A 17,808-nucleotide genomic window follows, 5' to 3' on the forward strand; every position below is an offset into this window, starting at 1 on the left:
GCAACTATTTCCCTTATTTGGTTGCTTAAAAGGCTCTTCCTATAAATCCTACGAATGTTCTCTTTTAAGAAATAGCATGCATATTCATTATTGATTTGTTCCAATGACTTGAATTTCTCCAAAGCATTTAGTAACAGCTCATTTTCAAATAATTAATTTTCCATTTTCCATATGGTGAGAGCGACTTTTCTTGACATAGCATTCAACATCCACAGGGCTATGAAAGCAGTGACCACAACTGGTGCTATCAAATGTCATGAAAACAGTTCCCCAGTTACACTCCTTTTACAATCCTGTCTTGTAGATGTGCCTGCATGCAGTTAAAAGCAGGATGTGAGCCTGTGAGTGATGTCATCATGGAAAAATCTGTTCAGGTTTACTTTTATGCTCAAGGGGCAATGTTTGACTGGTGCTAGGAAATCTTGTAGATGAAAAATGTGAATTTGTTTTAATATACTATCTGTAGTTTCAATTTCATGTTTTATTTCTAGTCTTATGTTTCATATGACTTTAATGCAACTTTCATTTACACTACCAAACAATAGTTTATGGCTTAAGATTTTTAAAGGAAAGAATGGTGAGTTTTTTTGAGGAGGTGAGTACTTTGTCAGCAGACTTATATTAACTTGTAGCCTCTGAATTCTTGGCAAAAAACAAACAAACAAACAAAAAAAAACAAAACAAAAAACAACCTATTGAGTACAGGTTGCCACGTGGTCTGGCTTTCTCCTCCCCATGGACTCTGGGGATTCTCGCCAGAGTACAGAATATGGCTAGAAATACTCCCTCACTTCTCCTAAGTGACCTCCTCAGAAGCACAACCTGAAATGAAAAGAGCATTAGGATCTGGGGAACTAAAGATGTGTTACTGCAAACATAAAGTAAGGAAGGAGATAATTGTAATAGATTGTTTTGCTCTTATACTTCAAGGTAAACTGTGAAATAATTCTTACTTTTCGTCATTCACTGCTTCGTCGATAGAAATAAAGTCATTTCAAACATAAATGCTGTTCACCAAGTCTCTTCCATGCTTTGCAAATGGTCACTTTACAATACTCTTGCCAAATAATGTAAAGTTGGTAATGTCGTAATGTAATTTTGTTCATTTTCTAAATCTACCTGCAGGTAGTGCAACAAACTCATGCTATTTAAAATAATTCTCTTAAAGTAACTCTGTCCACCTTCTTACACATTGGCTTTTACTGCCACACATCAAAAAGAGAGATTAAGAGGGAAAATGTCAATTCCTCCTATGATTCATTGAGGACAAACACAGAACTATAATTCATATTTCTCCCTTGGGATAATAACAAGAGCAAATAATATAGTAATGCATGGATGGCAAGAATGATTAAAATTATTGAAATCCATTTAAAGTTATTGTAATAGGCCTACATATAAGCATATTGGGCATCATAATGAATATGCAGCTTATATACACATATATATTTAGTAAGGCAGGTATTTTATTTTATTTTAGGATTATTTTATTTATTTAAAAGTCAGAACTAGAGAGATAGAAAGAGAGAGAGATTTTTCATCCACTGGTTCACTCCCCAAATGGCTGCCATGGCCAGAGTTGGGCCAGGCTGAAGCCAGGAGCTTGGAACTTCTTCTGGGTATCCCATGTGCATGCAGGTTTCCCATGTGCACTGCTTTCCCAGTTATATTAGCAGGGAGCTGGATTGGAAGTGGAACGGCTGGGACTTAAATCAGTGATCATAAACGATGCCTGCTATACCACAGTGCTGGCCCCAGGTATTTTATTTTTAATTGACATCCCTTTTGATTTAGGAAGTAGGTGAGACACTCAAAATGAAACATTAATAAAAATATGCATGTGAAACCTTTCAGTGTAGACTATTATATGTTTTAACATATTCTAAATTTAGCCACAGAATAAAATAGTGCTTTTCCCTTATTAAAGATCTATGAATGTTTACAATTAACTTGCTGTAAATCATTTTGTAAACTTGATCTCATGCCACATAGAATATGTTTCTCCCTAACAGAGAATAAATCCCTTAAGAGTAGACTGAGCCTATCTTTAAACCATATCTAATATTTTCAATAACTCACATGCACACACACATCCACAAAAAATAACATTGCCTGTTGTTTCTAATATATTCATTTAAGTTCTGAAAAAATGTATAATAATGTATGAATATAGACTTCAATTATAATAAAATATTTATAATTGGAATTATCCCGTATTAAAGTGCATAAAATGATGAAGTTGCTATTCTCCATAATCATTTTTATCTCCTTTTTGAGTTATGCATTAGTTAATAAAATCACACATATTCAGACAGCCAATAGCAGTATTTATTGTGCATTGTTCCTAAGCATTGGAATATCCTGATTCTCTTCTGCAGTTTTACAGAAACTGTATTTTACCTTGGTTGTTAAGTAGTCCTTTGGTAGATGCTAATTGGTGGCTCTGAGAGGAAACAAAGGTTCTTATATTCCCATTTTACTCACCAGCTCTTTTATTGGGCAAAAGGAGAAATTGTTAGGAAAAATATATGAAAGAAAAAAAAAACCAAAATGATGATTTCATCTTTATGGCTCCTTCAGTAATTGAAAGACACATTCTTAATTACTGTAACATCACCTCCTTTTAGGTCAGAACTATCTCTTGAGAACCAATTACATAAAAGGCCCTGCAATCATTCTCTTTTCCCAATTCTCAATGGTTAACAAATGCATAAAATCACTCCTCTGATCCATACGTTTTGGAACCATGGCAAACATAAAAATAGGCCTTGAAAGATCCTCAAGCTGTACGAACCATTGGGATATGAATTGCTCATTTTTCCTCGTTTTTACTTTTAGATAATGCTCTAAAGTCAAATAATTGCACAGCACGTGACTACATAATAACACCTATAATTAACTACATGACCAAACTGTTCCAGGATTCACTTGTTAACTAGTTTATACCTCTGTGGTCTACACTTAAGCTAGTATTCTGCCAGCATTTTAAACACCCTGAGACTCCTGCTTCTTCCAGTACTACCCGAAAATTTTCCAATCCTTTGTCTTCTCCACTACTTGAAAGCCACTTTTGTTCTTTGTGTGCATCAAAGTCTTTAGAGCTAAGCAAAATCAGCACAAGAAGGAATTTTTAAATTGTTGAGAATAAAAGTCATCGAGTTAGAAATTAAAGTAGAATAAAATTCCTTAAGAGCAGAATTCTGGATCTGAAAGTAAAGATCTGTACTGGGCATTTATTTATTCATTTTTCCATAAACTTATTTAATATGGGACAGCATTTGGTTCAGTGGCTTAAGTAGACACTTGGGATGCCCATATCATATATCATAGTGCCTAGTTCAAGTCTCAGCTACTCTGCTTCCCATTTGGTCCAGCTGCCTGCTAATGTGCACTTTAGGAGGTGGTAGGTGATGGTTCAAGCAACTGAGTCCATGCCACCAACATGGCAGACCCAGACTAAGTCCTTCGGCTCCTGGCTTCAGCACAGCCCAGCACTGGCTATTGTAGCATTTGGGAAGTAAACCAGTGGCTGCAAGATCTTTTTCCATCTTTCTCTCTCTCTTCCTTTAAAATTAAATGAAAATAAATAAAAATTTAAAAAACATATCTATTGGTTACCTATAAACCAGATATTATATTGGACACATATTAATAAAACATAAATCAAAACATGGTTCAGGATGAGGAATAACATATAGATGAAGAAACCTGAAAGAGGCCAGTTCCACCCATGGAATGTGGAGACTACAGAAGACATGTCTGTGCTTCCAGGAGCCTCTCTCCCATCTTTCAGTAAGAATAATATTAATTTGGAGAGTGAGGAAAGGCTGGGAAGCAGGGCCTTTCTCATTTTATTCAACCTGGGCAACCATCAATCAACATATGAGGCCCTGACCTGGTCAGAATGTTGGCTGTTAGACTAATCAGACCATTTCTTGCTTAAATTTTAATCTTGAGAGCAATGATGTAATAAAATTAATGGGTAAACAGTAATGAGCACCTGCAGGGACTACCTGGTGCTTATATGTATATCTATTATGTGTATATTTAGTCTTCATAACAACTCAGTAAGGTAAGGACCATCATTGCGTACATTCTACCAATGAGGAAAGCAAGGCACAGGGGAGTTAAGTATTTTTCCAAGATAATATATGTTGCAGTTATGATTTGAGCCTAGGCAGTCTGGTGGCTGTGTCCACACTATTAATCACTGCTGGGTCTAAGAAACGTCTTAAATGATTACTTCTACAATGACTGTCCATGTATTGATGCTACTTAGTCTTTGAAAATGGACTGATTCTTAGGTCCACAAGACCAGTTTTACTTTCCTCCAATTTTTTTTTCTTTCCAAAGAGATATCCCATATCTTTCCAATAAACTATTTTCTGTATGTTAGCAAGAGTTGATTTTATTTCTTTAATAACAGAGAACAGAGTTTAGGCATCAAGCCTCAGAAAAATATGATGTATTTGTGATCAGTGTTGATGCTGATATTGGAACAAAACTTAAGAATGGAAAACTAGCAGTCTATACAGGAGTGGAAAAGAAACTGTTTATATGGTATCTTAAACTCAGTTGGAGGCACTGTTTGGTTTTTCACAATTTGTATTTTAAAGGCAGAGTCATAGATAAAAAGGGAGAATAAGAGAGAGAGAGCTTCCATCCCCTGGTTCATTCTCCAAACCCTCACAACAGGAAAGGCTGAACCAGGCCAAATCCAGGCACACAGAACTCCATGTGAGTCTCCCACTTGGATGGCAAGGACCCAAGTAATTCCAAGGTATATTACTAGGAAGTTGAATCAGAACTACACAGTAAGGGCCAGCGTTGTGGCACAGTGTGTTAAGCTGCTGCCTGTAACACAGGCATCCCATATGAGTACCTATTTGTGTCCTAGCAGCTCCACTTCCAATCCAGCTCTGTACTAATGCACCGGGGAAAGGACCAGAAGACGGTCCAAGTACTTGGGCCCCTGCCACCCATGTGGGAGTTGCACCTCTCTCTCTGTAACTCTGCCTTTTAAATAAATAAATAATCTAAAAAAAATTAGGAATAACTGGGATTTGAAAAAGGCACACTAAAATGGGAGGCCAACAACCAAGGTGGCAGCTTACACAACTGCATCAGAATGTCTACACCCAGGGCACTCTTTATGAAAAACAATGCAGAATTATGAATACTAAACTATATATGAATTAAATATTTATTTAGTATACTAAAGTACAATAACGTTTAAAACTTGATAAACACTGGAACCATCACAAAGCACAGAGAAACAACGGAAAGGTTTTACTCATTATCTGCCTCATGGAATTCCACTTCATTTTTTCCTGTACATTTTGTCTTACATTGCTTGATTGCTTCTTCATGAGCAATGATTTAGAAATAATTGGCTAAGGAGACTAAAGATATAATGGGTCTTTCCTCTAGCATGATTAATTAAAACAAATTATTTTAATAGTTTAGAAAAAACCCTATTAGCTTCACAACTCATTATTGGTAAATATCATAAATGACAAAATTTATAAAAATTATTTCATCAGAGTTGAGGGAATCAAGTTTATTTCATAAATAAGCTGTTGTGATATAAGGAACAATATTATATGCTTTAGATATTGACTCCTAGCCTGTGTTTAACTATTGTCTCCTGTCCAAGTCCTGTTCTTAAATGAGAAAAATATAAAATTCTTATTGTGAGGATGAGGAAGAGACACTTGGGAAATGGAAAGCAAGCATCTCTCTGTCCAAACCTGGGGAGGTATATCATGGATTCCCCCACTTCTGACAAGGCACCAAATCAGGCTAAAAAATTCATCAACTTGGACATCTCTAGAACTACAGCTCAGCCCTTAAAATGTTAGCAAGCCAAACAATAAAGAGCCCATATTTTAAGCCAGAGCTGACAACCTTCAACAAGTGTCAAAATACTGCAGAAGATGGATTTATACCCATCTCACAAGTCTCAGGAGTTCCGTACCAACTAGTTATATCATATCAACACGCATTTAAAGTCTTCAGTACCACTACTACATATGGTAAGATTTGTCTATTTCATTATAATAGAGGTCAAAAGTGTTAGTTTGAGAAGAACAGACTATAATTTTAGATTTGGGGCTGTGGCTGTGGCGTGGTGAGTAAAGCAGCCACCTGCAGTGCCGGCATCCCATATGGGCGCTGGTTCAACCCCGGCTGCTCCACTTCCAATCCAGCTCTCTGCTACGGCCTGGGAAAGCAGCAGAGGATGGCCCAAGTCCTTGGGCCCCTGCACCCATGTGGGAGACCCGAAAGAAGCTCCTGGCTCTTGAATTCGGATTGGCAGAGCTCCAGCTGCTGTGGCCAACTGAGGAGTGAACCAGCAGATGGAAACTCTTGCTCTCTCTCTCTCTCCTCTCTGTGTGTAACTCTGACTTTCAAATAAATAAATAATTTTTTAAAAAAAGAATAGACTGTAATTTTAGATTTGACAAAATTACTAAGCTTTAACTGCACTAACAAGATATCCTGAATTCACTGTGCCAGCATGAATGGCTAGAGGTGATCCTGTAAGTTTACAAGATTTTTTAAGCCAAATGTAGATTTAGTACTAGCCCACACTCAATTAACTAAAAAGTGGGAAATCACTTGGTATAAATAGGGAAAGGAATTCAAAATTTGGAGAAGAAAAATGCTGCATTCAATGTATAATGCACATTGCTTCTTCTTTAAAAGATTTATTTCTTAATTTGAAAGTCAGGGGCCGGCGCCGTGGCTCACTTGGTTAATCCTCTGCCTGCGGCACCAGCATCCCATATGGGCACTGGTTCTAGTCCCGGCTGCTCCTCTTCCAGTCCAGCTCTCTGCTGTGTCCCAAGGGCTTGGGCCCCTGCACCTACATGGGATACCAGGAAGAAGCAACAGGGCTCCTGGCTTCGGATCAGCACAGTTCTGGCCATATTGGTCATTTGTGGGGTGAACCAATGGAAGGAAGACCTTTCTCTCTGTCTCTTTCTCTCTCACTGTCTATAACTCTACCTTTCAAATAAAAAAAAAAAAAAAGTCAGTTACAGAGAGAGAGAGAGGGAGAGACAGAGGCTTTCCTTCTGCTGGTCTACTCCAAAGAGGCCACAATGGCCAGGGCTGAGCCAAGCTAATGCCAGAAGCCAGGAGCATCATCTAGGGCTCCCACACGGGTGGCAGGGACCCAAGCACTTGGGCCCTTCTCCACTGCTTTTTTCCCCTGGCCATTAGTGGGGATCTGGATCAGATGAGGAGCAGCCAGGACACAACTGGAGCCCATTTAGGATACCAGCATCCCAGGTGGCTTTACCCATTATGCCATAACACCAGCCCCTATATTGATTCTAAACATACCTTTGATGGTCACTCTATGGAATCCAGGAGGCTCCCTTTTTCACTAAGATATGAAGAACAGGTTGGTGATAAAAGCACAAAACATTTTTTAATGGTAATTTGTATTTAATAATCTATACATTAACATTACTAAATTAAAGTCAAATATTAAAAAAGACACGAAACTAATCAAATCATCATTAACTAGGAAGGACAGCATTATTATTTTTTAAATTTTTTCTTTCATTTATTTTTGAGATAACTGATTTTTTTCCAAACCAATGCAAAATATTTATTCCAAGTTAGTTATTTTATGCAGTAGTTTTCCCCCTCAACAGACCTGTGATAACCACATCTTTTAAATCTGTAAATAATGTTATCAAAATAATCTTAATCTTTGAAATCTCACAAAAATTTATATTTTACAATCCACCCTGAATATCAAGGCTGCAAGAATAACACATTTCCTATATCCAAATATTTTACAGCTGTACCCAAAAATAAAAACAAAAAACCACATATGCTTGGTTAAGGGCTAAAGTTACCCGAGCAGCCAAAAATAAAATAAAATATTCAAATTATTAGAATTAATTTAATACAATTATAACTTCAATAGTTACTTTGTCATTGACAATGATTGCTTGAGCACAGGGGTGGGTGCCCCAGGGCTGGTAGTAGAAGCTGTTGCTGCAGACCAGTGTCTCCTCTGCGTCTCTGCACTGCCAGCTCCCACCTGTGCATCGCCCCATGTACACTGGGTGTGTGTACACATATACTTTAAAAATCTTTCCTCCACACAAGCTTCTTTCTATTAAGCAGATAACATGGAAGAACAACAACAAAAGCTAAACAAGCCAATCGCTTTCTTATTTTTAATTTACATTACAGGCAAAGCCTCCATACTCCGCTAAATAAAGAGTTCAAAGTAAAAAGACCAGAGCTCAGCAGGAATATAGGCAAGGATTATGAGTAATCAAATGAAGAGATTCCAATTTCATTCATATAAAGTAAGTCTTAAAATAATCGGAGATGATTCAAACTATAGTAGCATATCATTCTTAACAACTTTTTGACAAATACATAAAGCGAAGTTTGACAAAACTGAATCTGCAGAAATACTGTTTTACACACAGAAATTTCCTTGTTTTTGTTTTGCTTTGCTTTCTTGTTTTGTTTCTTTAGCTCCTACAAATAAGGGAGAACAGCAGCATTTGTCTTTCCGTGCCCGAGTGCTAAACATTTTTACCATGACTTTTTTTCTCCAGAAATGAAGAGGAGGTGTTGGGATGTACACCCCTTCATTTCTGATGTGAATAGAGATTCTCAGTGTGACAGAACACTGGGTGGCACTTATTTTCCCGAGGCAGGGTGGATATGGTTGTGACAATAGCCAACAAGCCAATCAGACCTGTTGTAACACCTATACCACAAAAAATCCATGCTTTTAGCCATAAATTGAAAGCGAATTCCCCACGTTCTTGCTAAGTATAACAAAACAAATACAAAACGAGAGAAGCATCTGGTAGCCCAAATTTCCCAGCAAGTCAATGTGTAGACCCAGAGCCCACTGAATAAAGGGAATAATGACTCATACTTTCTTATAATGCTTCCTTCTAATATTTATCAACGGGACTTGAACTGCTTACTCTGCATTAGGAAAAGGGAAGTCTTTTGTGAAGATCAGGTAATAGATGGAGTTTTGATTGAAGTACTCATTTAACTAGCCTTGAACACAACAGAGGTAATTTTTATAGTTTTACCTGAATTCATAGTTGGTAAGAATATTCTCAACAACCTCAGGTATTTTACTATCTCACACATGAAGTAAGTTTTTACATGGTAAAAAGATCAAATAAAATATCATGCCTTTGAAAAAAAATGTGAGATTCATACTACTGTCAATGGCATAAATATTGTAAAGAAAGTGATCTATATCATATCACCTTTCATCCAATATAAAAGATCAGTGGAACTTTGAACTCAGCAGGGAAATTATAATGAAATAATTTTCATCAGAATTGCTGTCACAGATGTTATCTTTCACTGAAACATAATAATCAATATTCCAGCACTTGGCATTCATCTATTAGTCTGGAAAATGCATTTTTCTTAATGCTGATAAGCAGAGCACTGCAAAATCAATTTGTATATGCTTGATAAAAACAACATGACTTTTTTACTATCCTGGACACCAACTCCAGCTCTGTAACACAGTCCACAAGGACCATGGTTATTTCGATATATCACATGGGCAAACTAGATGGCTTCATAAAATACATGCATTTACAGGGTAAAGATAAATCCCATGAAAACCCAGGGAGGTGAATTTGCTAAGTAAATGAAATTCCTGGAACTAGATAGGAACATGGCCTTCTTGTAAAGGACACCGTGAAAATGCTCCTGGTTTGCTGCTATTGCCTGATAGAGACTGAATCTCTACCATGGAATACCAGCAAACACGAAGCTTGAACATTTTCTTTATGAGAAAAAAAATTCAACAACACATTTCCTTGTCTGATATGGTGGTGAAAGACTGATCTGGCAGCCAGGGACTTAGAGAAAAGGTGACAAGGGAACTTAACTTTATACTGGGAAGTAATTTACATTCACATATTTAAGACTTGAAGATATTTATATTTATTTTTGCAAATCCTAGGGAACTAGACTTTTCCTCTAACTTTTTTTTTTTTTTTTTTTTTTTTTTTGGACAGGCAGAGTGGACAGTGAGAGAGAGACAGAGAGAAAGGTTGTTTTCCTTTTGCCGTTGGTTCACCCTCCAATGGGCCTGGCCACAGCAGAGAGCTGGCCTGGAAGAGGGGCAACCAGGACAGGATCGGTGCCCCGACCGGGACTAGAACCGGTGTGCCGGTGCCGCAAGGCGGAGGATTAGCCTAGTGAGCCGCGGCACCGGCTCCTCTAACTTTTCTACTTTTTTTCCTCTTTTCCCTAGTCTAGGCAGCCAACACATCCACCAACAAAATAATTTTTCTCCATATCATTCCACCTGTATTCTTTCCATTTCAACATGATTCACTCTCTGTTTGTTTAATCACAGCATTAAATTTGCATTATAGAACAATTTATTGTGGAATATAAAATCATTTTACTAATATAGATGAGTAACTCCAGATTAATCACAGTTGAGGTTTCCTGTTCTTTTCATAAAAATAGCATTTTATCACATCTACTTTCTTGTTTTGTCAAAGATAACAACAGAAAGCACAAATGTCAGATTTCTCTGAATTCAATCTTGATAAGATGTTCTCTAAACAAAAAGTGTTACTGATTTTTTGATGGGAAAAGCTCTAATCTTCATGTTTTATTTAATTTCCGGATGGTACAACATCCTGAAGTATTGTTACCTTTCAGCTCAGGGATCTAGGTACTGTTAATGGGCAAATGTATTATAGGAACTCTATCTGACTAGGATGTTCTTTCCTTCAAACAAGGACTGATTCTACATTTAGAGGGTAAATGCTCAGTTCCTTCCTTAGAGCATAATGTGGCATTCTACTAGGTAACAGAACATCTTTTCTTCTTCTCCTTCTTCATGTGCTTCAGAACTGGTCAAACCACCCAGGATTCTTTGAAGTCAAAGGAAGCTCTGAACCCAGAAAAAAACAATTCTGATGTTTGAGGCAGAGACTCTCAAAATAAATGAGAGAAATGGAAAGGAATCTTAGAACAAAAGAGAAGTTGAACCTTTTTAATATCTTGCCCCATGTTCATGCCCTGGTGGTTGAGAGTTTTGTACATAAATCAGCAAAGTTGTAGCTGATGGTAACAGAGTAAATATACAAAAAGGAGTTATACAGTTGACCTGGAAGTGAACATCCATGTGTAAATGTAACAATTATATTATCTTGACCTGAGAAGCAACTTTGAACCAGGTAACTAAGAGTAAAAAGTTATAAAGCCTAACTTTAGAGTTGTCATATATTTCATTTTTCTTATTCTAATAGAATATTACAAAGATCGATTCATTTGCATTTTTGCCTGTAATGGACCTCAGCTCCATAGGGGCCAGTACTGTGGCTCAACAGGGTAACTTGCTGCCTGCTGTGTCAGCTTCCCAAATGGGTGTCAGTTCAAGTCTCAGCTGCTCCACTTCTGATCCAGCTCCCCCCTAATATATCTGGGAAAGTAGCTGAATATGGCCCAAGTACTTGAGCTCCTGCTACCCATGTGGGAGAGTCAGATGGATTTCCAGGCTACTGGCTTCAGCCTGGTCCAGCCCTGGGCACTGTGGCCATTTGGAGACTGAACTAATGAATGGAAGTTATTTCTATATCTCTCTGTCTCTCTGCCCACTCTCTCTCTGTAACTCTGACTTTCAAATAAATAAACAAATAAATCTTAAGGATTTATAGCAGAGTAAATATATCATATTATGGTATATATAATTTCATTAAATAAAATTATATATCATTAAACTGCATCACCCTGGTCTCAAATTCTTCTACCCAACTCCTGTCCATCTCTGTTGAGTCTTTGTATTGTGATCATGCTCAGGGAGAAAATGATCTATCATGCAAAAGTGAAAATTATCCCCTAAGAGCCAACTCATACAAGGAGGCTATTTTCTTATTGATTTATTGATATCTAGGATGACAAAAAATTATAGGATATAATCTGTTTACATTCAGCATCTTATCAAGCCAGAGCAGGATATAAAAGTCATGGATTTACTAAATATATAAATTTCTTATATACTTATTAAAAAGATAATACTTTTAAATATGAAGAGTTTAAATTATTTTAACACATATTTTACATGTACCTGGCATACATAGCTTACTTGTTTAAATGTGTTTACCCAGCTGTAAAATCTCCAAATTAGCTACCAAGCAGGGAAAGTAAAAATATCAATATAATAATGAGGAGATGAGATTTAAATTGCTAAAAGAAAATTACAAAGGGCTTCTGACAATATGACTTTGGATGAGATTAAGATTATTGTTGATTATTGTAAAGGAACTCTGTTTCAACATCTACTATAATCCACTATAGGTAGTTTCACTAACCCAGAGAAGGCATAGACCAATTCACCTACACTTTTCACCATTGTTCTAAACTTCAAGATGTCCTGGTGAAAATGATTCTATACACACACACACACACACATACATGCATGTGCAAACAGAATTAGTATCACAATTCAATAGTTACTTATACCCCGTTTGACAGCCTCCTTTTTATGGGAAGTATTGAAAAATAATCCTATCTGGGTTTTAGTAAATTATATCACTTTTTAACTTTAGATTTAATAATAATAAATTGCTATACAATCTTTTGTAGTATTTGTTTTTGTTTATAGAGAGAATTATTGAAAATGAGTTTCACAAAATTATATTTATGAACAATAGCAACCATGATGTTATTAACCATTGATTTTCAACTCTTTATATCTTTTTCATAACATACAGAAAAGAAAATCTATCCATCTTTGCATTTTTCATAAGGTAAAGCACATGCTACTTTGATTGAAGCTGCATATTGTTGGAAGTCAGTCATGAAATATATAAATGCTGCCAAGGACTCAGAAGGCAATTCAGTCAAGAGCAATTGTGTCAACTTCTAACGCAGATCAAATTTGATTTTCTGAGCATGGAAAGTGAGGTCATCATGTGTATATTTGAACATATGTTTATTTAATTAACATAGCTAACTTTTCATACTAAAATAAATTTATCATAATCAGAATAAATTTTATCTTGACATCCAATTAAACTAACTTGCTTAAGGTCAAGGATGTATTTCAAGTTTAATAAAATCTTTCTGTAGTTCTATTCACTTCGAAAGAAAAAAATTCCTTTGCTTTTTACGTTTTATAGGATTATTATTTTTTAAAGATTTATTTATTTATTTGAAAGTCAGAGTAACACAGAGAGAGGAGAGGTAGAGAGAGAGAGAGGTCTTCCATCCAATGGTTCACTCCCCAGTTGGCCAGAGCTGCGCCTATCTGAAGCCAGGAGCCAGGAGCTTCTTTCGAGTCTCCCAGGTGGTGCCCTTGGGCCATCTTCTACTGCTTTCCCAGGTTTTACCAGAGAGCTGGATGGCAAGTGGAGCAGCCAGGTCTTGAACCCGTGCCCATATGGGATGCCAGCGCTTCAGGACAGGGCATTAACCCACTGGGCCATTGCACTGGCCCCAGGATTATTATTAAAATCATGTAATATTGAAACAAATGTTTCAAAAGAAAAATCCTAACCCGTTAGTATTCTTATTATTACATATTATTGTAGGAATTTGGGAGAAATGTCTATGTATTTGCATTTATTGTCTATCATGTTAAATATAGACATTCATAAAACACTTTCTTCTGGTTAATCTAAAATTCTTGTCAGGGTCTCTTGAGTCTCTTTCACACAGGGAAGGAAGATGACATTTATAAAGAGCCCTTTATGTACAATGCTTATGTAAGGGACATATGCGGAACTATCAAACCCATTTTATAGATATGAAAACTAAAGTTCAGACATATCCAGATAATAACAAAACTGGAACTCAAGTAAAATGCTCTCCAGGTTAAACCCTTTGAACCACAGAATAATGCCTTGAGGCTCTCTTATTTTTTTTTTTTTAATAATTGTGATGCTATTTAGGAATCTTTGCTTCTGTTTTAAAAAATAAGCCTTAACAAAACAAAACAAAACCAGACAACTGTATATTATCCTTAACAAAATTGTTTATTCTTTTCTACAGCAAACAATTGAAGTGACCTTAACATTGAGGTTCTGGGTTCTGTCATCAACAATAAGATACACAAATAAATACAAGTTTCAAAATACTACATAATGTTAAAATAGTGCTCTCAGAAGAGTCTGGGGAAACCACTTTTCTTCCCTCTGCTAATAGTTTTTCAGTAATTCTTTATATAAATGGTCTACCTACTAAGCATTATGTTTTTTAATCAGTAAGCTACTGAAGAGGCCAGTTACATTACAGTGGAAACCACAGAGGAAGAATAACTGGTGTCCTAATATTAAGCTTGTCATAGAGTTTTTGCGTAAATAGTCTCCTCATATCTGTACTATGCATAGTGAACCAAAATGAAAGAGAACAGACATGGAAGGAGAATGTCTGTCAAGTTCTTGCTCAGTCACAGACAGGTGATCTTGCACAAATCACATAGAATTTGTATCCATTCAAGGGAGGGGGAAATGCAGTGATTACCAAACTCTTCTGTAAATTAGAAAAATCTGGAGAATTTTTGAAAAATTTCAATGTGAAGACTGTACCTGATAAAGATTACTTCAGAACATTCAGGCACAGGATCTAGATAAAATACTCAAGTGATTTCAATGTGTAACAAAGTTTGAGAGCTGCTGAATTAGTTAATACCTTTGCTCAGTAGCTTTTAAGGGGAAGAAAAGTTATGGGGGTGAGGTTTTATACATTACTAATGCATTACAAACCAATATAAAATATCCAAAAATTAAGTATAGTACAGAATGAACACACCACACACACACACTCGCGCGCACATGCACAAAACCCATACATCATGTTTTTCTGCTAGAGTTACAGAAAGTTTAATATTTATTTTTTGCTTCATTTTAAGCTATCTTCAAAATTATTTCAAACTTATCTTTCTTCTTTTCCTTATCTATTAAAAACTAAGAAAAAATATCATCTAATTTGATTTCTTCACAAAATATAAACACCATATGTTTCATCTTGCCTCAATACTAACTAGAAAAGAATATTAGAACTAATGGACATAAAATAAATAACGCAAATGTACATAAGAGAAATCGGAGCAGTCCTAAATAAAATTTTTTGTCCAAGTTATTTGCTTCAACAATACAACTTATTTAAAACAAAAATTACACTCCAGATATTTGTTCTAATACTCTGCTATAATATTTTTGAAAATAAAGACCTATGTCTTGTTCATAGCCTGATGATATGTTATTACTTTGCTAAGTTTTTAATCAATACATCAGATTCAGCCAGTTTATACATAGTACTATTCTAATTTCATTTTATATAAGCTTTTATTTAATTAGGCTTACCAAAAGGATTATGTAATTCATGTAATTACAGTACAAATAACATGTTACCTAGTTTAAATGCACCCTGTTGTGCTTTCTTGATGAATCCATTCACAACAAATTCTCTTTTTTCATTCAATTCCCAAGCAATTACAAAGGTACCCTACCACCTACCAGATAGTTTTGCATTGGAATCTTTTACCTTTGTAGGCTTATTAGCTTCCATGCTCTCTTTAAATTTCTCCTGCACAGTTTCTGCAAGTTGACAGAGCAAGGCACCATTATCCAACTTCTCCATAAAAGTTTCTGCTGTAATCTCCTTCCCTGGAACAACAAAAAGAAGCATTACAATAGCATAATTACTCTCCAACACAAATGTCCCATCAATGCTAAAAAATTTATTCATAAGATTTTATCATTAAAATTTCTAGTGCCTCTCAGTTACATATATGGGATAGGAATGGGCAGAAAGGATTCCTTTGAAATTTTGTTTTCCTTTTGTTGCAAGAATCTTAATATTTTTTATTTTCAAAATATAATTTTAGCCCCACAGAAGCTATATTTCACATTAAAGGTGGCAAAAAATATAACCAAGATGAAAAAGTCCCTCCATTTACCAGATGGAATGAAAACCAGCAAGTCAATAAAATATAACCAGCTTAACCAATGACTTTACAATTTGACCTCCAGGAGTTATTCAGCTCTCATCTTGAGTGGTTCATTCAATTACTTTGCCCACAAAGCAGAACTGGTATTTTTGTAACTAATAGAGTTCCTAAAATGTAATGTATTGGAGTGAAATGGACATGTTGAGATTCAATGATTGTTTACAGTCTTTGTCTCTTCCTTGAGGAACAGTGTTTTGTTTTTTTTTTTCTTCATCTACTGTTTGAACTCTCACTTAGTGTAGGGTTAACTATACAATCATTAAGTAAAGTGAAAACAGATCTTTGTAAAAATTAAGAACGGGAATGAGAGAGGGAGTAGGAACAAAGGTTGGAGCCTGGGCAGGAGGGAGGGAAGGGTTGGAAGTATCACTATGTTCCTAAATCGATATACAATGAAATTTGTATAACTTAAATAAAATTATTTTAAAAAATGCCCTTAGATCTCTGTTCTTAATAATTTTTTTTTTCTTTTTGTATTTGACAGAGTTAGTGAAAGAGAGAAAGACAGAAAGAAATGTCTTCCTTCCGTTGGTTCACCCCTCCAAATGGCCACCACGGCCAGAGCTAGCCCATCCGAAGCCAACAGCCAGGTGCTTCTTCCTGGTATCCCACACGGGTGCAGGCACCCAAGCTCTTGGGCCATCCTCCACTGCCTTCCCGGGCCACAGCAGAGAGCTGGACTGGAAGAGGAGCAACCAGGACTAGAACCCAGCGCTCATATGGAATGCTGGCGCCTCAGGCAAACGATTAGCCAAGTGAGCCATGGAGCCGGACCCTAGATCTCTGTTCTTTAAATAAAAACGGAGTATGATGGATTGAACAGGTCTTGGCTCACCAAAGTCATAAAGATGTTTAAACTCTGAAGTCTTTTTTATTTTACTTAAGGTATACAAATTTCACATATTTCCTATATATACAGATTCAGGAGCATAGTGATACTTCACACCCAACCCTCCCTCCTGCCCACACTCCTACCTTTCTTCCTCCTCTCTCTCCTATTCTCATTCTAAATTTTTACAAAGATCTATTTTCAGTTAAATTTATACTCATAAGACCAGCCCTACACTAATTAAAGAGCTCAACAAATAGTATGGGGGAAAAAAAAAAAACGCTGTTCCTAAACTCTGAAGTCTTAAGTCAAGGGTAAGAAGCTAGGCTTGTGGAAGGTCTTAGGGTCACTGGGGACTTGCCCTCAGGAAGTAGCTGTAAAAAGAGGGTTAATGTTGAAGCCAAGTTTAGCCCAGCTTCTCTCTCAGCTTCCTGGCTCACCATATGACTGTTCCTCTGCATTGGCTCCACCATGGCCAGCCTCTACTAGATGCCAGTCATTAAGGGGCCGCCCGATCCCAAGCTGTGAACCTCCAGTGAACTAAAGGCTGGAATAAGCCATTTCTTTCCCAAAAAGTTCCTATGAGGTATTTTACTTAAAGTACTGAAGAGCTCACTAATACAGAGCCATTACATACTCATGAGAAAAATTAACCAGTCACACCCAAATTCAATAATCTGGCCAGTGAATAAATAGCATCTCTAGATTCTACTAAGATAAAATTAAGGCGAATGATAAAAATCTCTAAATGAGAACACTCCTGTTTCCTATTCCCCGTCCCACCACAGCTCTTGAACTGGGGAATTAGATTCAGATCTGTGCATTTTTTACTCCTCCCATGAGAACCCTCATGGCTTCTACTACTGCTCCGCATCCCTGACATTTAACTGGATGCCAGTTTAAGGTTATTTTTAGTCTTTCTTATATGGTCCTAAAGCATATTTTCTCCCTTCTTTCTTTTTTCTTTTTATTGTACAGCATCTTA

At 36.4% G+C, this 17,808-nt stretch overlaps 1 protein-coding gene across 2 annotated transcripts in view; it reads right to left on the reverse strand.

Annotated features, from left to right (window-relative positions):
* The window catches only part of GAS2 (growth arrest specific 2), a 147,782-nt gene that overhangs the window by 107,553 nt on the left and 22,421 nt on the right, over positions 1-17,808 (reverse strand). For both annotated transcript variants that reach the window (XM_062198066.1, XM_062198065.1), the window contains one exon: positions 15,529-15,650. In XM_062198066.1, coding sequence (XP_062054050.1) covers positions 15,529-15,650 — 122 coding nt within the window. The remainder of the gene's footprint in view (positions 1-15,528; positions 15,651-17,808) is intronic.

This window comes from Lepus europaeus, chromosome 7 (genome assembly GCF_033115175.1).
Source record: "Lepus europaeus isolate LE1 chromosome 7, mLepTim1.pri, whole genome shotgun sequence".
Lineage (NCBI taxonomy): Eukaryota > Metazoa > Chordata > Mammalia > Lagomorpha > Leporidae > Lepus > Lepus europaeus.